Raw genomic sequence first — 26,254 nt, 5'->3', positions numbered from 1 at the left:
AATGGCAGGGGGGTTTGTTTTCAATTAAATCTTTAATTGGCATAAAGAGTAATCAATGATGAGTAATATTGGAGTTGACTTCTAATCAAAGATAATCCTGCAGACCGGGATGGGTTTGAAACGAACGAACGTCAAATCTAATTAGACGGTCGGACTCTGATCCCTCTGCCACACTCGTACATACCGTTACAGACCAAATTTTGCTTATCCACACTAAAGCCAGCTGAATACGGTTGCTCTGTGTTTGTAGTGCTGTGAGGGACAGGCATTAGGGAGGGCACCGCCTGGCCTCGTGCGCACACTCGCGCCAGCTGCCAGCGCGAAACAACTGCTGGAACTGAAAAAAAGGAGGTCAGCTACCACGAACCCATCTGTCGTGTGCGGGAGCCATTTAGGATCAAATTTATTTTCCTTGGGTTTATTACAGTGAAATGACTCATTTGCATTTCCCTCTCCTTATGTTTTCAGCGTGTGCTATACCAAGGGTAAGGAGCAGTGCTGTAGGTGTTTCTCTGAGGGGAGGTGAAGCAGAGGAAAGGGCAGTTTGTGGCTCCCCAGCGGGGGAAACGAGGCGTGTACCGAGGGCTCTGGTGAAAGAGTAGCTACAAAAAAGGCAGGAGGAAAGCTAATCGTGGTACAAGACAGAAGGGATGCTGCTTTTACCTTAGCCACCACGAGTCGTTATTTCTGTGCTAGTGAGGTGTTGAGAGTTAGAGCCAAAGGCATGTTTTACAGTGAAACTAAAATATGAAGTTAGAAGTCCCCACGCTGACTTTGGCACCTAGGCTGGTGTGAAAGACGACCAATACTAACTGAATTTATGGAGCTATAGCAGTGGGAGCATCAGGTATCATGTCCCATACATTTACAGCCACATATTCTTTACCATTTTGCTATTGACCTGGACTGTTAGCTTTTTTCTTACTGTTACTATTGCTTTTGGGTTTATGTACTTCATCCAGTTTGGGTAGGAGGAGCAGAAAAAACAGCATGAGCTATTCCAGATGGTAGACAATTTGTGTTTCTGCTCAGGGCGTCTAGTGATGAACTAGCAAATACTGTAGCATTTGAGTTGAAAATGTCCTTACATACAACATAAAAAAACGTTCATATGGAAATGAGACCATAGAGGACAAGTCTTGCTATTAGTATCAAGTCTTGGGAAAAATATTATTTGAAAAAAAAAACAAACTAAAATTTGGTACTGAAATACCAAAGCTAACATTTTCGTTTATTAGAATCAGGTAACGGCACCTTGTGCTCACTCGCAGGCATTTCTGCATGACAAAGTAAAGCTCCCAGCTATGGGCTTAAGTAGAGCTATAAAAGATGCATGAGTTGCATAAACACTTCTCTGTGCATTGTAAAAACTGAATCCACCCAAACTGAAGATACTGAAATACGACTAATAAGAGAAAGAATCACTGCAGGCATCACTGATGCAGATAACTCCGTCAATGGAAAGTGAGCACAAGCCTTCAGAGATCCCACTGGATAGTCGGGGGCGAGGCTTGGGTGTCCGTGTGGGGAAAGAGACCCCCCTCAGGTTGCCAGCGAGGGCAGGACGAGCTGCGGTGGGTTAAACTAGGATTTTTGTTGCTGCAGGACATGGGGCAGAAGTTTGCCTCCTTGTGCTGGGGAAGGAATACATGACTAGCAATGGCTTTGATGCCCACCCGAGCGTGACCTGGGTGATCCCACATCTCCCATTTGAAGGAGAGTGAGCTGTCTTGGCTACAGCTCCTTCTCTGTGCGATACTGCTCTCTGCAGCCATGCTGGCAAGCCCACGTGGCTTTTCTGCACGCTAAAATTAACATTTGAAGCTCACAGATCTGCTGGCCTTTCACCGGCTGATGTAGGCTTGGGAAGTGTGCTTGTCAGTATAGCCATATGCTGCTATTTAGGAACATCTCATAGTCTTGGACTTTGATGGAATAAATGCACATGATTTTGTTCTGGCAACCAAGAATAGTTCTTCAGATGGAGCTCACATGACTGTACAACTCTGGCAAACGCTACCCTGCACAAGGAAGGAGCAGCCCAATCGCCGGGAGCATAAAATGTGCCATGAAAGTTGTAATTCATGTAATACAATGACCAACAGAAAACACCCTTCTACAGTTGCTTCCAGGAGCTCCCATCCCACACCAGTGTTCCTGACACATCCAGAAATTATGAGCCTGTGCACTAAGGCCTACGAGTTTTTGTCCTAAAAGTGTAAAAACTCTTGTGCAAGAATTAAATTTCTTGTGAGAGTTTTTATAATGCTCCTGAGCGCTCTCACCCATATATTATTGTCAAATTTTTATGTTAAAAAAATATCCACAAGAATGTCTATGTTCTTATCCAAGATGCATACCTCGGTACCTTCTAGGAGTCTAGGGAACATGGAAACCATAAATTCCAGGTGGTTATTTGGGCTACTGGCCATGCTGGCCTCATATTGCCAGGGTGATTCAATTAAGTCAGAAGGAAGAAGTTGGAAAATAAATACTAAATATGACTAGACTTTAGGCTACAAAAGCAAGTGACGCCAGCTGAAGGTATACTGAATGAGCTTAACATTGAACTGAGCCTGAGTATGTTTAGAATTTAATTGTGCTTTCTGGGTTTATGATTCCAAAGCAGAAAGAATTGACTGTCTGAGAGAAGGACATGACTTCTAGGGTATAATCAATTTCTTCCCTTATTGGATTTATTCTTTTGGACAGGCATGCTCCTAAATGTGATCTTGATGCAATTAAATTTTTTTAGCTTTGTAAGCTGTCCAGCTAGTCAGATAAGCAGAACATTAGACCTTGACATAGTTGAGAGAGAACATATTCTTTTCTTTCATTATTCAAGAAGACACCAGTTAGACATAGACCAGGTTTGCAGGTGAGAAATGTTCCTAGCATGCAAAACAGAATCAGTTCATTTCTGTGGCCATCCATTCACATCACTTTAGTGCACCCTCTCAGTTTACCTTAACCTAAATAATTATCACGGATTTTTAATGGACAGCCTGCAGACCACGGATCAGCAGAATGAACAATATACAAACCATCTCACCTTGAAACATGTGTCACACAGAAAAATAATATAGAAAGAAATTATTATGTCCAAAGGACCCTTTCAGTCATTGAGTCCTACCCCACATTCCCATTTAATTAAGGACTATACGTAATCTTGAGGTGTCCTCAAAGCCTCTATTCCACGAATCCTCAGCTGCAGACAGCTCCCTGACACCCTACAGTAAACCCTAGACCCAGAGCCATAACTATAGTTGCTACAAGGAGAGAACAGGAGGAATCAAGGGCACCATCACCCCAGTGTATTTATTGCAGCTTTACAGGGTTGCTAGCACATGTGTAGCAAAACCAGCTTCCCCTCGTCATGTCGCAAACAATTTTTTGTTCTCCAGATCGTTCATGGGGAAAAAGCAAACAAAAAGCAACAGTGTGAAAGTCAGTATAGATTTAGGAAATTCATTTGTGACTGAATTTCCCTTCTCTTAGCCTGGATTGAAGTCCACACTGTTTATCAAGTATTTTGGCATTATGGGAGGTGGAGGTCCGTGCTGAAGAGAGGTCAGCCATGTAGAAGTGATGGACTCAGTGGTCCCTTCCCCTCTCATTAGCTCAGGCTCAGCTGTTTCCCCGTTTCCAGACTGAAAGGAGAGCTGGGAGAGGGGACTTTTATTTCCCTGGGGACAGAGACATCGTCAATTATCTGCCATTCCCTGCTGCAAGCTGTCAGTGAACAGGGCAGAGAAAGAGTACTGATAGGATTTCACCTTATCCCTTGACTCACTGATGGGCTCATCATTCAACTGTCGTGCACTTAGCAGGGACAGTACTAATTATATTAATTACGCTTCTACACAGCGCATGCTTATGTGAGCAGTAAGTAGACTGTTGACTTTTTAAAAATGAAACATCAGTGGTTCATTAGCTATTTAGATTTTAAAATGTGAGTGTACTCATTGCATCCACTGCTGAGGTGGATCTCTTGAATCTCAGAAGCATTTAATACCATTTTAGATGTGCAATATGCTTTATATTGAGAGCAAAATGTATACTGTATCTAGAAGGCAGTAATGTTATACCACATAACTACTGAAGGCAAAATTAGAAACTTGATCACTACATTGGAGTAGCACCAAAATCCCCTTAGTAGTGTTCATCTGTTGGGATATCAGTCAAGTCAGCAAGAGATCTGGGTAAGTCCTTGTGGACTGAGCCTCATTGAAATTATACTAGCTACTACATCTATGCATATAACCAGAATACAACTGTATTATTAAATTCAGAAGTAGGTTCTATGAGTGTTTTAAGAAGCAGGAAAATAAATCCCCCTCCACAAAGTATATTACAACGTGACAGATACTTATCACTCCAAGTGTATTTGCTAGATGTAAGTATCATAAATGATGCATCGACATGGTGCCAGTATCCAGCCACTGTCTATGTGAATCTGGGCTAAGGACCCCTGCTGCTAGGCAGAGTCAGTGTGATGTTGTGAGGTCAGTTGGAAGCATCTGAGATGTCAGCAATATAAGTTTAAATCTTAAGAACAGATTGTGTTTGTACAATAGAGTCAACCTCTAACCTGAGAAACTGAAAAGTAACTGAACAGAACTGGGAGATTTCTTCAGATCTGACTCTGTTACCTCCTTTTATCACAGTTTTCTTCTCTACAGGAATTAAACATATATTAATCGCCAAGATTATATATAATATATAGAGAGAGAACAGAAGCCTCTCTGGGTTCTGAGTTCTGACCATTTAATGCAAAATCAAAGCAAAAGCAGCTCCAGGCAGGTCTTCAATTTGCATTTCAATTGAATTTCTTCCACGCTTCCTCTGGTATCTCGAGGAAAGTCTTGGGTACTAAAGCATTGCAAAGCCATCTGAGTACTTGAGCAAAAAAATTTAAACAAATCAGTAAATTTCTTTTCTAAAATTACTAATTTTTAAATTTTCCCCAAAGGAGAAGAAAACCGAAACACTTCCAGTGTGTCTGCACACAGACACACATGAACACAAAGGTTTTGTTCAGAGTGAAACCCATTCATCTTTCATTCACATTGATACAGAAGATATTCATCATGTGGAAGATGTCAGCATTTTGACAAGAGTTTTGAATCTTAAAGTAGTTAGATTTTTGTAGCCAATGTGGTCATGATTAGCACCCAACTTCAAGTTTGGTTTTATTCTCTTATTTTTTGATGAAGGGCTGATATTTATGCAGTTAAATCTCTTCTGACTGTCAGTGTTGTTTAGCTTCTATCCCCATAGGTCTGCAGACGCTGTCGGGACGTGTGTTAATCATCCTGTCAAATGATGCAAATGCCGAACACTTGCAAGGGATTTTCTGCTCCTTGTCACTCGGGACCCAACTTTTAATGCAAATCCTTGTATGCAAATAGGGGCATACAGCACACAACCTAACCGTCTTAAGGTTATTTCCAAAACCAGAGGGAACTTGCTGCGTAGACCCCCAGAGCACTGTGATCGAGTGGTTTCTGCTTTGTCTGCTGGTGGGGTTTGTAGTGTTAGACGTCAGCTGGCGTGGGTAGGTGCTGGATGGTCCGCAGGGGTGTGAGGTTTGACCCTGGAAGCTGCAGAGTGGTTTCTGCCGAGTGCTGGGTATCCGTGTGCTGAGAGCCTTAAGGAGCCAGGGGTGAGCGTCAGGCCAAATTTGGGCTCTCACTGACCAAAGACTCAAGTATCTCCAGCGTGGCTGGAGCATGTTTATCCCTGTGCCAGTTAGCCCACGCTGGTGCTCGCTGCGGTTCCTCCTGAGCCCCTCCTGCTCCCACCCTCTCCCTTTCCTCTGTCTCTCCCGGCTGTGGGTTTCTGCCCAGGACTGGTGCTCACAGCCCTGGTCTGCCTGAGAGCAAGTTCTCTATCCCAAGGGTTTATCCTTTCTGTGGTTAAGCTGGCCGAGCACTGCATCCAGGCTCAGCCGGGGACACGAATGTGGAAGCACCGTTATCTGCTGGCCACAGTGGAGGAGAAAACTTGCCTTAATTTCAGCCCAGGTGGTATCTCTGAGGGCTGTCCAGTCACAGGGGACAGCTCTTGCTTCCAAAACATACAGGTTTATGCTGTTTTGGTTGTCCAACTGAGAAAACTATACACTACCAGTAGTGCTGGCAGTGCTGGGACTGGAAGAAGTATTTCTGGCAGAGCTCTTGCAGAAATATTCCTGACAAAGCAGCTCCTGGGGCAGTGCAATCCTCTCCACAGAGAAGCAGTAACTTGCCATGGCACCTACTGCCACCTCAAAGAGTATTTGCCCAGCTTAGCACTACAAATTAAACATAACTGGACAGCACACAATGTTTCCCCATGTATTTGCTTTCTCCAGTAAGTGTTTGCTGTGCAGGAACCTCATAGCTCTGTTACTTATCTTTAATAAGTATGTTTGGTTGCAAAGGCTTATGTTGCAAATCTCTGGTCTTCACAAGTGGCTGCCTTTTCGGGCACTCATGATTACTCCTCATCTGTGGGGATGAGAGGGTGGTTTAAGCTTGCTGTCACCCCCATGGCCCCATAGGTCATGGTTTCACAGAGCACCAGCTCCGTTCCCTGCCGGCAAGCTCTGCCTTGCCATCCTGCCTCAGCACCAAACTCACTGCTCAGCCCAGCTCTTGGAGTGAAATGAGCTGGGGTCATGGGGCAGGCTGGGTCTGGCTTTTAAAATACATGAAAAAAAAAAAAATTAAAAATCTCTTTTTCATTTTTTGTCAGGTTATTTTTAAGCTGGCCTAGTTCCTCAATCCATTTCACAGTGCAACAGCATTAGCAGCCGTGCTGGCACACCGGGAAGGGAGGAGGCGGTGAGAGGATGGGTCCTGTGGGACAGGGGAGCCAGTCCCTGGCAGCACCTGAGGACTGGTGCCCTCTTTTCCAGCATCCCCCTCCCGCTCCCTGATCTGCTGCCTGGCCTCAGCTGGCCGTGGCACTCCTCAGACAGCTTGATGAGGCCATTCATCTCACCAGAGCAGCACAAAACCAAGGCAGCATAAAAGTCTGCTTCGTTGTTCGCTGAGGGCAGCAGGCACCAGGGTCAGGACACAGAAAACAGCGGAGCAAGGAGGAAGGGAAGAGGGAGACATCCCCCTCTCCCCTCGTGGCAGCAGCAAGCCGACGGAGCTGTTGTGAACGACAGCACTTGTTTGCTATTTCTTTATGAGTGGATTGAAACCACTTTAGCCTGGTGCAGATGCTGCGCTGGGCATTGGAAATGAGCACAGACAGAGCAAGTGCTTCCTCCTGGGGTGCTGAGCCCCGCTGAACACATGAAATGCAGAGCATACAGTGCCTGGAGCTTGTTTACTCATGTCTCATCGTGGCAGAGAGCATCCCTCTCTCATCACAGCATGCCGTGGCTGCGCGTACACCCACCGCATCCTCCTTCTCAGCGGCCAGGCAGGAACAGCCACGGGGAAAATGAGCAGGGATCAAAGGGGAGCTGCAGGACTTGATTCATGCTGAATGAACCCTCTTTTTAAAAATTTTAATACGTGTAATAACACTTCACAGTGATGGTGGGAGCCCCCGAAGAGCTCTGCACGTTGCTGAAATAATCTCCGGGATGCCCAGATGTAGCAGATGGGGATGCCCACTAAGGGCTGGGGGAGAAGCATGTGGGCATGGTGGAAATCAGGGATGGCACTGGGATTAGCACGCTGAAGTACCTGATTTCTAGTCGCACATCCAGACCCTCTTTGTGTCTTCAGCAAATTCTCAGCAGACCCTGGGCCGTAAGTCGGAAGTGAAAACAGGATCATTTTATTTTTGAGGTGGAATGATTTAGCAATGCAAACAGATTCATGCCCTGGCTCTTGGCCACCTTGTGGGGTTTAGTTACCCCTTACCATGTCTGATGGGTACCAGGCAGTCCCAGCCTCACTGCCTGTCTCTTACCCTCCATCGTCACTGACTTGCTTTCTGTTGTTTTTCAGGAATATCTTCCAGGATCCCTGAAATCATGTCAATAGGATCACATTCATTCTCTCCAGGAGGTCCTAATGGGATTATTAGAAGCCAGTCCTTCGCTGGCTTCAGCGGGCTTCAGGAGAGACGCTCCAGGCAAGTACCATGCTCTCTAAGGGGAATTTCCTAATCAGGCCCTAGGGGAGGGTGAAGGTGGAAACGAGGGGAGAGCAGACTGCCTTCTCTCTGATTGCAGAAGAAAGTCTTCTAGGCTAAAATCTCTCTCTCTATTGTTTGTATAATTAAGCTGTTACCCTCTGTCTTAGCTACCAAGTGCCTGTTTGCCTCTCCCCATTAATGCAGGGCTTCCTCACATGTCTCAGAGCTGTGAGAGAATTTTGGAGGATCATTTTAATTTACTAACTTACGCAGTGATCTTTTCAACATGTGAAATGTGCAGGAACATGATACACTTCCCACCCTCTCCAGTTTAAGACTGTTGCTACCTAAAAACCAGTCTTCTCATTGCCATGCTGCTATGAATTCAAACCAGCTGCTTCCCTTGCAGGGCTGCCTTCATGTCCTGCTGGAACCAGGGCAGAGCTTGCCTGCAGAGCCTTTCCTTGCACCTCCCTTTAGCTAGGCAGGACCTTTGAGTTAGGGCACTTACCTTGGGGCTTTGAGTCAGGCACTTACCAAGTCATCCAGTCCCTGATGCCCCCAGAGGCTACTTTACAATTAATTTTAACTTGTGTAAAGTCTCCCAGTGCCAGACCACCAGTTAGCAATTGAGGAGGGACGACAGGCAGAGTCACCTCCCATTGTCAGCTCAAGTCAGTGATGGTTGTTAGATGCTGACCTACCCCCAGCTGAGTCACCAAAGAAGCTCCTATATGCGGCACAACTATCCTCCCTTTGCCATATAGAGCTACCTGTGGTCCATGCTCAAGGCCAGCAGTGTGATGCTGTCCTCCAGACATGCTCTTAAGTGAGCCCCAGCCTTAACACCCGAGATTATCTGGGCTCCCCTTTGTTTTTAGCACGTGGATGTAGCTCAGCCCTTTCATGGCTGTGGCTGGGCAACGTGTGACAGGATAGGCATGGTATAAGACAGAGAATCGCCTGATGAGCCTCGGACTCAGCCTGGAGTTTCCAGACCAGCATTCGTACCTCGGCAAGGCAGCTGGCACATCAAAAGCTGACAGCACATGTCCCAGGCTGCTCAGACCTCTTAACCTGTAAACAAATGCAGTCCTTTAACTGGCAGGCGCAGAAGCAGATTCATTTCTGCTAGCAAAGATAACATCAGATTTCTTCAAGCTACGCTCCTTTGAGATCGTTATGATTTATAGTGGTTTCCTCCTCTTTACTGCTCATTTTGCAGGTGTAACTCCTTTATTGAAAATTCCTCTGCACTCAAGAAGCCCCAAGCAAAGGTGAAGAAAATGCATAATCTGGGCCATAAGAACAGCACCACGCCCAAAGAACCCCAGCCTAAAAGGATGGAAGAGGTCTACCGAGCCCTGAAGAGTGGCCTGGAGTAAGAGCATTTATCCTGCTTGTTGACTGAAGCTTTCTGTGACATTTTAGAGCCTAGAGAAGCATCACAGGAACGGGAATCCTTTATCATAGGAGAGGAACATAAACTTCTTGGAGCCTGGATTGTAACTTAGGATCTGAAGTATTTGTACAGGAAACAGGAATACAGGGGCTAGAATCCCATTTCCACTTGCTAGGAAAGCTCCGAAAAGCAGGGAATTCAACATCAGATTTTTTTTCCCCTCCGAATTTCCTAGAGGCATATCAGAGACTTGTATCACCTTTAAGATAACATCCCAAATGATAATAGGGCTTTTACCAGCCAGATACAAGGGCAGAGACTGGAAGGCACCAGCCAATAAATTAAGCAGCAGATTAGTTTACTTGAAACTGGTTGTTCAGCATAAGGAGAACACTGAGCTCTCTCTTATACACAGTGGAATAAGTGGCTCCTATTTATTCCCCAAAAGGCAGTAGGGAGCTGCTTTTAGGACAGATCAATGTAAATTAATTTTTGTCTGAAAATACATCCAATGAGGAAAGCCATTTTTGGCACAGATTTTTCTGTTAGGATGGTCAGCAGCTGGCTTGGTATGTGCTGCTGAGCTCATGCATCCCTCCTCTGGTTTGTGTTTACAGCGAGTATCTGGAAGTTCACCAGACAGAGCTGGATAAGTTGACTACTCAGTTAAAAGACATGAAAAGAAACTCACGCCTGGTAGGTGTCACAGTTTTCCATCATGCGGATGCACAGTAACCTCCTCGAGGTGCTGGAGCAGCCGGGGGGTGGGAGCAGGATACAGGGAATTTGCACCGATGCTCTTCTTCCCTTCCAGCCCTGCTCTTGTTTGTGATTTCTATTGACTGACAAACATAACTTTCTCATGGTGCTGTTATGTTGCAAAATTAATCACCGTTTCATGTTTTCTGTTGCAGGGAGTCCTGTATGATTTAGATAAGGTATGTTACTCCCTTTGATGCTGGCTTTGCAAGGAAGTGTTGGTGTCCGTACAGTGTACGTAGCTGGCAGGGAAGGCCTCTCTCAGCCAGACCTACTACCCAGGACAACACCGTTGAGGGAGAAGTTACCTGACAATTTTAATTTGTGAAGGAAGAAATCCCGCTCCCCTCCTCTTCCCAGGGGCTCTGGTACTTGCCAGGCACCCCCACCAGCCAGCTGCGCTCACTAACCCGGCATCAAACTTACCCCATCAGCCCTTTCCCGGGGTCTGTCGAGAGAAACTGGCTCCAGGACGGGCACAGGGAAGGAGGCAGACCCCTGCCAGGGTGGGAGGGAGGCAGAGGAGTGAAACCTCCTATTTCTGTCAGCTGCCAACCGTTAAATCCATTGTCTTGTGCAACTTTGTCCCGTCAGCTCCAGGCGGCTGGGAGGTTAGCAGGGGCATGCCAGGGGTGGCTGTTGGAGCCAGGTCAAGCCCCAGCTCATCCCTGCTCCTGCCAGTTTTTGAAAAATTGAAAATATTTTTCCTGTGGGAAAATTTGGGTGAAACAAAAGGAAACTTTCTGAAAACGTTCCCTGAACAAGTAGCTTTTTTTCATTCAAAATGCCAAGCTTAGTTTTGCTGTCAAAAACAATTTGCTGAGGAAGAGAATAGACTTTTAAATGCAAAACCTGATCAATTTTAATACAGGCTTTCAAAGTACTGAAAATACTGTATTTTGGGCTGAAAAAGCTCTGATTCTTTTTTTTTTTTGATTAACTCAAAAAATTAGGGAAATCCCATCAAAGCAAAACTCTTTTTTTATTTAAAAATATATTAGGTACAGGAGTCAGTGAGCTTCATTTTCAGCAGCAGATTAATTGTGGTTAGGTGAGACAGCTAATTCCAGATTCACGGGCAGTGAAACCCTGCATGTTCTGAGGAGGCGTTTCTCAGCCTCACAGGGACCTGAAGACTCAAGCAGAGCTAGCGTGGCCGTGTCTTACTGATTTATTTAAATGTGCCTCACCCTTTGCCTCTTCCTTTCCTTCAGCAAATCAAGGCGGTCGAAAGATACATGAGAAGGCTGGAGTTCCACATTAGCAAGGTAATGAGCACTCCTATCGTCTTTCTTCTGCATCTGCTCCTATGTTATTGGGAAAACAAACCCTTGGCCTCCTGCTACCCCTCCACTTCAGGGAGGCCGCCTTGACAAAGCCTCTCCCAGATTCAGTATTTTTATTGCGACGGACTAGTGACTGGAGCCAAATAAAGGGTTTCCACGTGGTTTGTAGCCCCCAAGGACCAGCCATGCCCCAAGACACTCCCGCCTGCTTTTAGATACAGAGAACATAGGGTCAGGCACTTGCTGGGAAAAATCTCTCATTGCATGCTTATTGTTAAACTATAGGTAGAAAGAGAGTTGCATCTGAAAGTAATTTAATTCAGCAGTTGTCTCTACCGTATGCAGCAGCTAGATTGGATTTATTTCCTGGATTTCACTGCTAATGCTTTTGCTGCGTGGTTTGGGGCCCACATCCACTTCACTACATTGGTGAGAATATTCAGTAGAGGTACTTGTGATTTATACTAATGCATTTTAGAGCTGGACAAAATCCATGGCATGTGTTTTCTTAGTTATAAACATATCTGCTAGCGATTAGTTGCTTTTCTGAGCCTGACAAAAGAATTAATTATTTTTGATGGATGAAATGTCTTTTGAGAGTCATTTGAAAAGTGTTCACACAGCTTGAAGTGCTCCAATTATGACAACCCATCCAAACCTTTTAATTTCAGTCTTCTCTTATTCTTGAAGCTGAAAAAAAAAATATTAATCATAAGGTGATAGACTGAAATTTTGTTCCCCAAACCACCTTCTCTCTTGCTGGCAACTTGAATGGCAAAATTAGTGCTTAAAGAACATTTCCATTCAAGTCCTTCCCACTCCAGCCTGCTCAGAACTAATGGTTTCTGGGATTATAATAGGACTGAAAAGCACCAAACACAAGAGGTAACGCTGGTCAGTATTACTCAAGCTTGCCGAGTACATTAGTTCACTTTCCGTAACCCACAGCAACAGAAACAAAAGGAACAGAGTTGTGCTGCGTTAAAGCTTACGGGCTTGGGCAGGTAAAGAAACATCTTTGCTTCAAATGATAAAGAATGTCTTTTCCAGCTGTGCCAAATCAGGGCAGCAGCGATGTCTTCTGCCATCTACCCACCGCCACCGTACAGGAAGCAGAGCGAGGAAAACGGGATGCGCAGCCGCAGACCCCGCGTATTTAGAGGGGCAGCTGAGCGTGCCCTAGCTGCACTCTCATGAGCAGGGGCAGAGCATCAGCCCCGGGTTAGCACCCACCCTGGTGGCAGGAGTAAATACCAAGTGACAGCTATTTATAGTAGCTGCCTTTAGCTTGCTGACTCGCAAGAGAAATAGGAGTGGGTATGACTCTAAGAAGCCATTTTTGTAACTTTGAAATGGCAAAATGCTACCTGTGCCGCCGTTTCTCTTTGCTGAACTCTTTCACTTCACCAATCAGTTCCTGTTTTGGTTTGAGGTCTCTCAAGTCAGGGGCTTTGGCCATTGGGAATCCAAGTTGGCCTTGTGAAAGTCAACCTAAGGCTTTGAAGCTGTCAGGAAGATCAGTCCTGCTCCAAACAAATAAGCAACGGCACTTTTTGTTAGAGGTTAAGCAGGATTGGAAAATGGGATTTGGAACACACCTGGATTGTCACATCAGGCTCATCTCTAATGCAGCAACGCAAAGTCATAGAGAGAAATTCTGCTGTGAAGATCCACTACTGAGCAACAAGCACCATGAGGCACAGGGCAATCACTTGATGTCAGCGATAGCAAAGGAAAAAAGTTATTGTAGGTAAAAACCATGTCTCATCCTATCTTAGCAGGGACATTAGAAGCAGAAAGAAGAGACAGCTTCTTCTATTCCTTTCCTTCTCCTCACCCTGATAAAGTCCGGCTAGAAAACCTACATCTCCTGTGTCTGGCAGATTAAGTTTATATAAATATATATCACTACGTATAGCTGGTGTGTGTGTGTATATATATACACACACTACATATAGTTGGTGTGTGTATATATATATACACACCAGCTATACCACTGTAGACTCCTACTGAACAGCTCAGATGGAGTAAATGTATACATTCAGTGCAGGGATTAGAGGGAAAAGGGAAACCAAAGCATGAGACACGTGTAAATCCATTGTACTCTGAAGCTAGATCCAAGTGAGATTTTAAACACTGTGTGACTAGGTTTTGCAAAACTTCCAGAGTTTATGCCAGAGCTTATGAAATGTTGGGTGCCTAAGTCATGCCAAAAGAGTTTAAGATGATGACTAGGAAATTATGTGAACGCCTGGGGGGCTGAAGTTCAAAATACTTTCTTGATTTGACATCAGCTGTTTCTAAGCCCTTTACTTGTGCTGATTCTGACTATGACTCCCAGTTTCTGGGTGAGTTCCCTGTTCTAGATGAGAGGATGGGCAGTGAGAATTCAAAAAAAAAGCACTTTCTGCTTCCAATACTACCTGTTAGTCAAATATTGCAACAGCCTTGATTTATGGCTGATGTTAGCAATACAGAAGACATGGCTGGCCCCGTTAAATGTGCCATTTAACACGTCCAGTCCCATTTGGCAGCATGGACATTGCAGTTGCTTTTGAAAGAGCCCTTCCACACCGGGACACTTGAGAGGCTTGCTGCATGCCTGCCCTACCGTTACGACTGTATATAACCCAGATGGGGGAAAGGGAGTAGCAATGGTTAAAGGCATGGAAGGCAAGCAGGTGAATTGCTGGCAGCATCTAGTGTTGCTGTAATGAGATTTTAACAGTGGAAGTTATTTTTATCTTGTGTTTCTTTTTCATGGACTGTAACAGTATCACAGGTTTGTTTGCTCAGCCCCTCCACTGGATCTAACAGTTTGGCTGAGTTTCCTTGTAATGCAAATGACTTCATTGTTTGTTGGTTTTATTTTGCTGGGTTTTCTCATTTTTTTTTCTATACACCCTCATTGTTCCCACTAGGTGGATGAGCTGTATGAAGCCTATTGTATCCAAAGACGTCTCTGTGATGGTGCCAGCAAAATGAAGCAAGCCTTTGCAATGTCTCCTGCCAGCAAAGCAGCTCGAGAGAGTTTAACCGAAATCAACAGGAGTTACAAGGAGTACACAGAGGTACCTCCTCATCAGTTTACTCTTTTCACTCTTACACTTTCTGAGGGCCCTGGGAACTTCACCGCTGATTTCAGAGAGAATTTCATCCACATAAAAGACTTAAAAGCAAAATCAGCAAAGAGGAATGATTATTTCTGTGTTCATCTTCAGATGAAGACCTGATGACTTATAGAGATGGGTGACATGGGCCAGAAGAGTTCCTTGAATAATAATGTTTATGCCCTGTGAGAGCAGGGTTATACCCAGGAACTGCTGCACAAGAAAAAATGCATAAATATGCCCTAAAACTACATATATGCTACCTTTGTCCTTCCCACCCCGCAGATTTTGGGATGGCAGGTTGGCTGGAAGCCATGCGTATACAGATACCTGCTGCATCCTATCCTGTTTTACTTGCTGTGATCAGCATCTATTTTATTAAACAGGCTGTAGATGAAGAAGGGTCTAATAGTGTCGCAAACATCCCAGCACACAAACTGTGACATCCTTCCAAAATCTGAAGGAAGAACTGGAGAGGGTCTGGTACCCATCTCCCACAGTCTGTTTTTTTCCTTAATGTAGTCCCAGTTTCTTGAGAGATTAAAAACATTCTGGGAGCCACTCTGGCACAGAGCTGCTGCTGCTGGCACATGTCCTGGCTGGAGAGGACTGAGACAGGGACCAGGTTACGCTCCAAGGGCCACCACTGCCCTCTGCCAACGGGAGGATTAGAGCGCGACAGAAGAAGAGCACAGGGTTACATTCAGCTTTGGCATGAGCAGGCATAGCTGCCATTTTTAGGGCCAGACTTAGCTAAACAGCAAGGATGGCTCTGGCAGATTGACTTTATTGCAAAATATCTTTCAGCTGTCTAGCAGAAGCTTCTCTTTCCAAATAAACCTTTAAAAATAAGGCAGAAAGAGGGTTTGTCTGACTTCACTATTCTCTTTCCAACACAGAACATGTGTACCATAGAAGCAGAGCTGGAAAACCTATTGGGGGAGTTTTGCATCAGGATGAAAGGTAATTGCCTTTTCACCTTTCCCTTCTTTCCCTCTGAACAGTAGCGGTTTCTGTGCACATCAGTGAGGGCATTGAGACATGCTACTGTGATGTGTATTTATCATAGGTGTGGTTTTCCCCCACCACACCCGTTGCTGAGCCTTCAAACACCCAACTTAGACCTCTGCCCAGTGGAAAGGATCACAGACCCAGGAACTTCAAAGCTCACAGAGAGATTTTCTGAGATGATGCTTCTTGATTTCAAGGCTAATTACCTCCCACAAACACTCCTCCCAACAGCCAAAGCAAATCAGTTTTGAAGGCTGCTGTACCTTTTGCCTTTATTTCCATAATCCTTTAAGAAGATGACTTGGAGATTATGTGAATGTCTGTGGAGCTGAAGTTCTAAATACTTTATTAAATTTAACATCAGCTGTTTCTAAGTCCCTTACTTTTGCTGATTCTGACTACTACTATATTTGAACAAATGTAAAAAAGGAAAGATCTGGGGGTAGTTTACCATTTAAATACCTAGATAATTCAGTGATGGCATTCATCATTCATCCTTCCGTTTTATTCCTTGTCTTTACGACAGGGGACTTTATGGGTTTGAATACAATGTAATCAGTTTTACCTGAAGCCTCAGTGAATCACCAGGTATTGTTCATGCCCATTGTCCAGAGTCGAGGTCTGTGTGCAGCGACTGGCCCAACCAGGCTGGTCAAATCTCTTCAGCCTGACGAAGAGGGGCCTAAGTGCTCTGACTTAATTACAGGGGTTAAGCACTTTCATAGGAAACAGCTTTTTGGTAACTGAATGGCTTCTGGGGACTGAACGCATGGCAGGAGCCAATGGCTCTATCATACCATTTCAGATGTCACACCCTTGTAAAAGCACTGGGCTTGTAATGCAGTCGGGATGGGCGCTCGCTCCTGGGGTGTCGGCATAATTAATGAGGGGACAGGGTCATCAGGTGGCTGCGGTAAGGTGGCAGGGCCACCTGAAGTTCACGCAGCACGTACAGCTCCACTCGTGTGCAGGATGCTGGACGTGTGGACTGTGGTTGCTGGTGCTGGGCTCCACGCCGCAGCACCCGTGGTGCGTCAGGCCAGAGCATTGCTCTCCCTGTGTGAAACGGCTGGGCATTCCTCCTCCGGCTGTCCTGGCACTTCCAGAAGGGACAGGGGCACTTCCCTATGCATCATAACAGGACATGCAGATTCCATACAGGAACTTTTAAATTTCCATGCTGGGTTTCTCTGTCCAGTTTCAACAGCTGATTAATCCTGAGCAGTAACCTAAGCCTGCTGGCAAGTTTATTATCTTTATTTCGAAAAACGATTAGGCGCTTTTTTAACATACCAGTCACAAAAACACAGTGTGAGTCCCCTGCTTCCTGACAGCACTGTGTAGGTTGGCTTGCTTTCCGTGTAAGTGACAGAGGGCACAAAATAAAAATAACTTTCACTGGAATGGCTAGAACAGATAGGCTTTGGGGAGAGGAATGCTTTGATTTTAAATTAGATCCTAAAGTTAGCTGGATATGCTACAGTATAACGTAAGGGGGAAGCTTGCTGTGTGACCTGTAGGCTTTTGTGCTAGAGCTGTTGTGAGTTTCAGCAATAGCAATGGCTGGATCGTCCCATTGGATTCCTATTCCTAGGGAAAAGTATCTAGATAGAAAATTTAGATGTCCTAATTAGAGAATACTTAATGATACAGCATTTATCTTTGCTGTTTTCTATTTTGGGCTTCTTCATGTTACGAGAACTCTGTTCAGAAGTAGCTGTTGTTTGTTGCTTGTTTTCTGCTCCTGCATGTGAGCGCAGCATCTGCCTACTTGAGAGCCCTTGAGCTTTGCTGGAGGATTTGGGCATACAAAAGAGAAGGGGCCAGACCTTCTCAGCCCAGCCATTTGTGACACCATGACACCTTCTGCAACGTGTCCAGCTGTCAGAGCTGTGCATGGCACTGCACTTACAGCAAGTAAGGAAGCGCTCCGTTGGACCTGGCCTGATTCAATCCCCTTTCTACGCTGCATAACCTCGTGTTTCCTCCAGCATGTCCATGCTGTGGTTCTGCTGTGGGTTTCTGTATAGAAATATCTGGCTCAGGCTCTGTCTGCCCATGCTGTAACTTTACAGCTATGTCTCTGACTTTCTTTCCAGTACCTAACAGTGGAGGCTTTAAAACCCGAGGTTTGGTGCTGTGGGATGGAGCTAGGAGATCTATAATAGCTGCTAGACTTGACCAGCCTGGTTGGGCCAGTCGCTGCGCACAGACCTCGACTCTGGGCAATGTCCATGGGGAGTTTTAAGCTGTGTTTCCCCACCCTCCCACCCAATACACTGAGCAAAGAAAGGACCTTGTATTTTCCTCATATACTTTCAATGGTGTGTCCCAGCAGAGATCAAATTCACTTATAAAAGCATGCCTGGGGAGAGAGAAGCAGCAGTGGAGTGCTAGGAAGCTTAAATTATTTATAAACAGTAAATAAATTAGAAAGGAATTGGTAACATGAGCTCTGTTGCAAGGGCCTCTCTTTTCTGCTAAACAGTAAGATGAACAAAGAAAACTCTTTTTTGGTCAAAGAAATGGAAGAGGAGGATTGGCAGATCACAGAGACTGGCCATGACAGCATGCAGGGATCTAGTTGATCCTACAGTCCAGCTAGCAGGACTAATTCAGCCTGGTAAAGGAAGCCAGCACTAGGGTTCGTCATATGTGCCTTGATTTTAACACACTCATATATGTTCAGTCATGGCATTTTAGGACAAATGCAGCCCAAAGACCCTGGCAAGTTTTTCATTCCTTTCTCTGCCACAGGCTTTGTGTGTGTCCTCAAGGTGGTTTCTTTGGGTGTTACAACACTAGAGACATAGTTTTAGGCTTACCCAGGCAAAGCTGGGTACATTTATATACAAAAATAAGTGCAATAGCTACCTACTGAGGAGATCTGTGAGAAAGGAGAAGAGGTTTGCTCTGTGGAGAGAAACAGTTATGTTAATGAAAAACAACCAGTAGAATACTTTAGAAGAGCAGGTTGCAAGGCCAGGAGAGGGATGGTAATTCTCCTAGGATTTCAGCATGGTCCCTCAGGAAACTTTCATTTCATATGCACAGTGCCAATGTAGAAATAGCATTATCATGTCTTATATTTAAAAAAAAAAAAAAAAAAAAAAAAGTCGGGCAAACATATATCACAAGAGCTTTGCTGAACTACTACTCCCCCTCTGGGGAAAGATAGGATAAATCTTATATTACAGATGTCAGCCATGTTTTGTGATGTACTTACTATTGAAAGATACTCAGATGGTATGGGAATGATAATGCTATGGAAACGGCAAGCAGAAGGAGCCCCTCTCACTCCCTGTGTCTCTATTAAGATGTACTAAAAAGGAATCTGTGTTAAAATGTATAGCTCGGTCTGATTAGTGTTAAGCAGCAAGCACTACATGGTAATCAGCAGCTCGCCTACACCTCGTGATAGTAAGGGCGTTAAGCTGAGTTTCTGAAGCCAGATGACATCAGGAAGCTGTTTCTTCTTTTTCTATAATTATTATCTAAAAGGAAACTTTGAGCTCTTGTAGGAAAAAAAAGCTGGAAAGTGCAAACCTTTCATATGCAAGAAAGCACAACCCAATGAAATCTATACAAGAAAAAGAAAGAAAATCAAGATTGAGGGGCTGGGGTTAGTCTTGGTTTGGAGGGCGCGGAGGCAGCAGTCAGAGGGGGGGTTAAGAACGGGCACGGGTGGGGCGGCCGTGCTGGCTGCGGGGGGGCTGCCGCCCACTCCGGCCCGAGCGCGGCGGGGTCGGCCCTGGGGCACCCCACTGCACCCCTGCGCCCAGCAGCGCAGGCCCTCCCACAGCCCCTCCGTGTCTTTCCTTCCCAGGTCTGGCTGGCTTCGCTCGGCTCTGCCCGGGAGATCAGTATGAGGTATGCCTGCGTCGGTTTACGGTTTATTTAATAGCAAAAGAATCGGAAGGAAGACAGATTTCTGTTGCTTGTTGCATCATGATGAGTAAAGCCTTTCCACATCAGCACCCCAAGAAACGGCTATTATTTTTCCTGTATATGCTCTGAAAAACCTTGCAGTTCTCTTTATGTCTGCCTTTGTCAGGGCCTCTGTCAGAAGACCTGAAAATTATCTTCAGGGCACTGGATGATGGCTATTCTAAGAACTACAAGCTTTTTTTTTAAAAAAAAACAAAACCTTTTAAAAATCTTGTGATAAAGATTTCTAATTCCCCTGGAAAAAAGCATATGTCCCATCCCATGCACACAGAGCAAATTGAACACATCCTTGCACATCCTAGGCTTTACTTCATCATAAAACAGAGCAGCAAAAAGACACAGAATAACCATTTATTGAGACCCAGATGTTACCTGCTGTGAGGCCGTGTCAGGACCTCCAGTCACTGCAGCGTTCCAGTGGAGAACATCAAGAGCAGGTTAATTAGAGATGGATTAAAATAAAAGCCTCCAGCTCTATTCAGAACAGAGCTAGCCCTGCAAGAAATTCACAGCAGCTTGAGAACGGATCCCTTTCCAGCTGTCTTGATCATCAATTTATTTGTTCCCACTTTCGCTCCCGGTGACAAATCTCTCCTGCTGCTCTCAAGCCTGCAGGCAGCGTGGGCTTTCTTTGCAGGGCTGATTAGTTGGTGCAGATCTCTCCCAGCCAGCTCTGAAGCCCAAAATGGGCTTGCTGCTTTTAACCCTTCAAGTTGTGTTACTGCCCTGTGGGTCTCATTCATTTCCATCACCAGCCAAAGTCTCACAGCTGGGGAGGCCTCTCATAGGGGTGGCCAAAAGCTCACCTACCCTCCCCCCTGCCTGGGAAAACTGGAGATCCAGCAGGCTGTAGATTTTAGGAAAGGCTGCGGGGGCTTTTATCCTGTCCTCCCAAATCTCCTCCCTGCCACTGCTGCTCTCCCTGTGAATAGAGTTAAAACTCCTGCAGCTTCTTTGTTATGAGTCATCTAGTTACATGAAGGTTAAAGCTGGGGTGACGGGTACATTACCGAAAGGAGCAATTAGGAGAGCTGAGAGGTAGAGATCCTGGGGGATAGACATTTTCCTTGTGGCTTGATGGGAAGCAGAAGGGCAGCACCTACACCACTCACTCTTCCTACTTCAGACCTTTTCCCCAGTTCTGTTTCTGATATTTGTACATCATGAGGGCAGATTTCTCAAGAAATTAAGAGGATTTTTCTTTCCCAGATTTTCATGCGTTACGGTCGCCAGCGGTGGAAATTGAAAGGCAAAATAGAAGTGAATGGCAAGCAAAGCTGGGATGGAGAAGAAATGGTTTTCCTCCCTCTCATTGTTGGACTGATCTCCATTAAGGTACGCAAGCTAACGCCTTTGGCAACAAGCAAGACAGGTGTCAAGAAGCCTTCTCACACACCATCAGAAAAATGCAGTAGCAGCCCATTAAACTCTTTGGAAGCAAGCTATCATTAGTATTTCCAACACACCTACTAAAATGAAGTGCTATAGTATTGTCCAATCCAAATGCTACAAGACAGTAATCAGTTTGGGAGTCCTGTGGGAGAGGTTGTCCTAACTCTCCCCAGACTGGTGTCATAGCCGTACTAACACAACCCTTGCCTCGCATCACCCTCCAGCAACTCAAAATTATTTGCACCAAAGCAAGGGAACACTAGACACCTGTTTGCTAATGGTGTTCAGGAAAACAACAGCAGTGAAAAACCCCAAACCAAAAAATTCCACTACTGATGAGTTTTTTAATACTGCTTAGATAAGAGAGTGGCATCTGCCAATCTGGAGGAGTAGAGAGGGCTCTTCTCTGAACACACACACACACACACACACAGGGCCAGCTGGGCATAAACTGGAACAGCCCTGAGGTGCAGTCCCATCACCCTGTGCAGAACAGCAGTGCTACACTGTGAGGTAGCGGCGTTGTGAGGTTTCTGCTCACAGTGAGATGGGCGTGCATAGAAAAAACACTCCAACTTTTTGGCAGCTTCCTATAGCACAGCAGTTCCCAAAATTTCTTAATGAAACTCCTTCTGGCTCCATGCTGTGGGAGTCCCCCCAGGGAAAGAAGAACTTTTGCAACTCCTAGCAATCAGCAGCGACGTTTCCTCCTAAACCAGAGTCTTTCCACCACTGCTGCATCCGTTCATTGCCCCAGAGTTACAGGAGACAAATACGTAGAATAGGGCTCCCTTGGGAATTACTAAGTAGGCCAGCTACATCAGGAGATTGCATGATGTGAAAATGGTCAATTGCTGAGAGAATATTAGATGGGAAAACATGCAATATGCTCTCCCTGTTCATACTCTTGCCTTGGGCTCTGCTTATGGTCACTGCAAAAGACCACATGCAAAGTCAGATAGCCCCTTGGTCTGAGCCAGTATGGTTGTTCTCTTCTGACACCCATAAAAACATAAAGAAAGCATGAAGAGTGATCTTATGCAACTACGTATTTATTTAAAAAAAAAAAAAACCAACTGAATTTTCCCTACGTTATGAAGATGCAACAAACATAGTCATATTTTAGAAGCCTTTCAGGAAGGTGTCCAGGCCAGAAAATCAAAACCATTGTCTTGTTATTAAGGTTTGCAATGCCTTGTGTGGTCCTAGAGATTCTGTTCTTGTTTCTTACAGGTCACAGAAGTGAAAGGACTTGCTACTCACATCCTCGTGGGAAGTGTTACCTGTGAAACAAAAGACCTGTTTGCAGCTCGGCCTCAGGTGGTTGCAGTAGACATTAACGACCTTGGCACAATAAAGCTGAACCTTGAAATCACCTGGTAGTAAGTAGAGCTGGTCAAACAGCTGTAAAAATTCAACCAAAGAGGAAAGGTCTATCTATGGGGTCTCTTCTTTCCGTTTTACTCCCTGCTGAGGCACATGGGGAAGAAATTGTGGCCCAAATTTGGGCATTAAGGAATAGTTCATCGTCAGCCACAGGTTCCCCGAGTTGCCTGTGGCAAATGGGGTTGTGCCTAGTTTCACCTGTTAAATTAAGTTTGGTAAGTACTGACATTACAAGACACGTGAAACAGATCGGGATGAGAGATCATAGAATTGCCTAAAGCAGATACTTCTTCCCCAAGTTCACGAAAGGGACATAACTGAGTGCTCATATACTCATTAAAAAATTTTAATGTTAGTATAAAGTTCAGTGGAGTTGCCCTGGATTTACACTAGCATAGCCAAGTTCAGAAGTTAGTTCATCTTTAAAGGCTGGCTTTTAAGGGCTTCGTACACCATGGGGGTAGTGGGAAATCTCCTAGCACAGTCTGGCTGCATTGGTCAGCATAGGTAAGCTGCTGGTGTTAGGATTCAAACCCAGTTCTCACTGCATTTCAGTGAAATAGGTAAATTTAATTTCTAAAGAAGCATTGATGCATTTAACTTTTACAGTTACGTATGCTGTTCCTTGCAATGCAATAAGCATGAAGCCAGCAATAACAGCTACTGGTTTCCTTTATAATGCAACAGCTCTATTAATAGTTGAGCACCTTTCTCATTAGTATGTGTGACACTTGGCAGCTCAAATCCAAGAATACTTTTCATGTGAGAAGAATAACATCAGATTACGCTACATAAATGATTTCTGAGAGTAGAACACTTTTATCAGGACTGAGAGCAACACTTTTGAGCCTGCTGTCTAATTAACAATATTGTATTTTAAAGAATTCTGTTAAAAAAACTTGCTACCTCTGAGTTTTGGTGTGCTGATAAACCACCTTTTCAAAAATCCTTTCCACGGACCTGAAATTCCATCTCACTCAGCCTAACAACCTGTTTTTTTTTCTCTCTCTGCTTGTGTGTCCACAGCCCCTTTGATGTGGAAGACTTGACCCCGTCCACAGGAAATGTGAGCAAGGCATCTGCTCTCCAGAGGAGAATGTCCATGTACAGCCAAGGCACTCCCGAAACACCAACTTTCAAGGACCACTCATTCTTTGTAAGCTCTGTTCAGCTTCATGTTTGTGTAATGAGAAGCCCTAGAGTGGTTCATACACTGCAAACGCTTCATTGCTTTACATGTCCAAGCTTTTTTTTCCTGGTTGCAGCAGGTTACCCTTACAAATACTTACAAAGCAAGTGCGTCCCTAGCTGCTAATCCTAAAAGAAGGTGACTGATCCTGGCATCCTTGAAACTGTGTGGCCAATTATTGCATACCTATTCTTCTTGCCTGACTGCTATAATATTTGAATAATCTTTATAAAATGTGTCTTCATTTTGTAACGGTAGTTAAACAACCATTGTAGCACTAGTATTTTTAATGTATCCCATGATAAAATTTGTCCCTGTACTGAAGATACTCACAGGGCGCTCGTACAATTTGCATGAATCAAATTCTGAATGCTTAATCAGGATTGTGTATAAACTGAATATGCCATCTGTACAGTTATGAATTTTACAAGTGCTGCATCCCATGCCTGTAATTAGTACTTTGCTATAAAGCAGTCATTTAACTTGCCCTTCCTCACACCCTCTTTGCTTTAACTGTTGAAGAAATGGCTGCATCCCCTGCAAGACAGGCCAAAGTTGACAATCTTAGATGCTCTGCAAGACACTTTCTTTGACAAGCTTCGTCGCAGTCGCTCTTTTAGTGACCTGCCATCGCTCAGGCTAAGCCCAAAAGTGGGGCTAGAGCTATATGTGAGTCCCAATTTTCACTTGGTGAAGGATTTTTTCAGTCCCCATGTGGCATCTCCGTTCCCACGCATGCTTCATGTGTTGCTCTCTGTTGCAACTCACTCATTTTGCTGACTGATTGGTGGGAAGAACATGACTATGAGCCCATGCTGCTCACATTAAATCAAAATTCCTCTTGGTTTCTACAGGGATAATGATCAGAAGCCAGTTACCTATAGGCAGAGAGCAGGGCAGGAATACAAGCCAAGATGTTATTCTTAAAAATCACCTGCTACACTGATTGATGTTATATACTTATGTAGTAACATGACTTTCAGATGCTAAAAGCATACTCATGTTGAGAAATGAACCTTCATGTTTAATTATGTTTAGGGAAAAAAGTTGCTAATAGTGCTGAGAAAAAAAGATGCAAGTTTTGGACACTTTAACCCTGTGTACCTTACCAACATGTGAATGCCTACAGTTCTTTCCACCAAATTGTCAGCAGAACAGTAGTTGCCTTTCATCTGTGCTGTGCATTTCCTTGAGTTGGCCACATAACAAAGCGAGATTTATAGGTCAGAGAGGCGGGTGGTGGCTCCCATAGTGATTTTTTCCCATAGGTCAGTCAGAGAGATGAACATATGTATATGCTGTGATCATTTTTGGGTTTCTATATGCTGTTTTTGCTTCCTAAATGGTCAATGTCCTGGTCAACACCACCACACAATTCTTCTGTTTCGTTTTGGCAGAAAATGCTGAACAGGACTGCTATGTAGCTCATGTTCAACAACTATTAGAAATATCCATGCCACATGCAGAACTTACTTTCAACAGAGAAGAAAGAGCACAGTAATATCACCATTAAAATGCCATGACTAGAGAAACTTTTGGAGCAAACTGTGTTAAGCTTTAGGGATTGCTACATTAGAAGTCAGAAAATAAATACAAGAGAAATCTATAGCGGGTAGGAAACTGCAGACAGGGTGGCTCAATTACAACCCCATTAAAGAGGCATGCCGCAGGAACTAAGGCAGTGCACTGGAAATGCTGTCTGAGGGAATCTGGTAGGATGAGCAGAATTTGGGTCTGTGTTCTGGGACTCACTTCCCAGAGCTCTCTGCTTCCAGAGAGATGCTGAGCCCACGTCTTCCAGCAGTTTCCTGCTAAAATCAGGAGCTATGCCAGATGAAAGCAGAAGTTGGATCTGAAATATTTTTCCAATCTCTCAAATCTTGAATGCGTCTTTAATATTTTTCCTTGAATTTTTCTTTCCTCGGCACATACGGCATTTTCTTCTCTTTCCAGTGCTGCATGAAAAATATTTTCTCTTTCTCTATTATCTTTTTAGTCGAATTTGCCAGATGACGTCTTTGAAAATGGAACGGCGACGACCGAGAAGCGGCCTCTTTCTTTCACTTTTGGCGACCTGCCTTACGAAGACCGCGTGCCCCCTGCCAACTCAGCAGAGTCCTCTTCTGCTCTCATCAGCTCCAGCCCTGACATCACTGCGACCCCCACCCAGCACCAAGCTCTCAAGTCCTCCAAGAGCTCAAGCCTGGACGGTAGCAGCAGTGACTCCCGCAGAGACTCTGTCACTGAGCCGATGCTGTCCCAGGGGGAGGGAGCAGCACTGGCTGAGAACAAGACCACCCCAAGGGCAGCTCTTGAAGTTTGCCAAAAAACCTCTGATGCTGGGAGCAACCATGTCTTTATAGAAACAAGCGTCCCAGTGTCTCTCCTGCAGGAGACAGATGACAGTTCGGAGCTCAAGCCTGTGGAGCTGGATACCTATGAGGGCAATATCACGAAGCAGCTGGTGAAAAGGCTTACGTCAGCAGAGGCACCCCTGACCCCAGAGAGGCTGCCGTGTGAGGGATCGATTAGTGGGGAATCAGAAGGATATAAGTCTTACCTCGATGGAAGCATTGAAGAAGCCTTGCAAGGGCTTCTTTTAGCTCTTGAGCCACATAAAGAGCAGTATAAAGAGTTTCAGGACCTGGACCAAGAATTGATGCATCTAGATGACATCCTAAAAGTG

At 44.9% G+C, this 26,254-nt stretch overlaps 1 protein-coding gene across 2 annotated transcripts in view; it reads left to right on the top strand.

Moving 5' to 3' along the window:
* RIPOR2 (RHO family interacting cell polarization regulator 2) overlaps nt 1-26,254 on the top strand; it is a 108,673-nt gene that overhangs the window by 65,694 nt on the left and 16,725 nt on the right. For both annotated transcript variants that reach the window (XM_032986672.2, XM_032986664.2), the window contains exons 2-13: nt 7,956-8,082; nt 9,311-9,466; nt 10,105-10,183; nt 10,402-10,425; nt 11,461-11,514; nt 14,454-14,603; nt 15,542-15,605; nt 19,480-19,523; nt 20,811-20,936; nt 22,227-22,375; nt 23,406-23,535; nt 25,565-26,251. In XM_032986672.2, the coding sequence (XP_032842563.1) occupies nt 7,956-8,082; nt 9,311-9,466; nt 10,105-10,183; nt 10,402-10,425; nt 11,461-11,514; nt 14,454-14,603; nt 15,542-15,605; nt 19,480-19,523; nt 20,811-20,936; nt 22,227-22,375; nt 23,406-23,535; nt 25,565-26,251 (1,790 nt within the window). The remainder of the gene's footprint in view (nt 1-7,955; nt 8,083-9,310; nt 9,467-10,104; nt 10,184-10,401; nt 10,426-11,460; nt 11,515-14,453; nt 14,604-15,541; nt 15,606-19,479; nt 19,524-20,810; nt 20,937-22,226; nt 22,376-23,405; nt 23,536-25,564; nt 26,252-26,254) is intronic.

This window comes from Tyto alba, unplaced genomic scaffold, assembly GCF_018691265.1.
Source record: "Tyto alba isolate M040663 unplaced genomic scaffold, T.alba_DEE_v4.0 Super-Scaffold_27, whole genome shotgun sequence".
Classification (NCBI taxonomy): Eukaryota; Metazoa; Chordata; class Aves; order Strigiformes; family Tytonidae; genus Tyto; species Tyto alba.
This window is presented reverse-complemented; position numbering and strand designations above follow the sequence as displayed.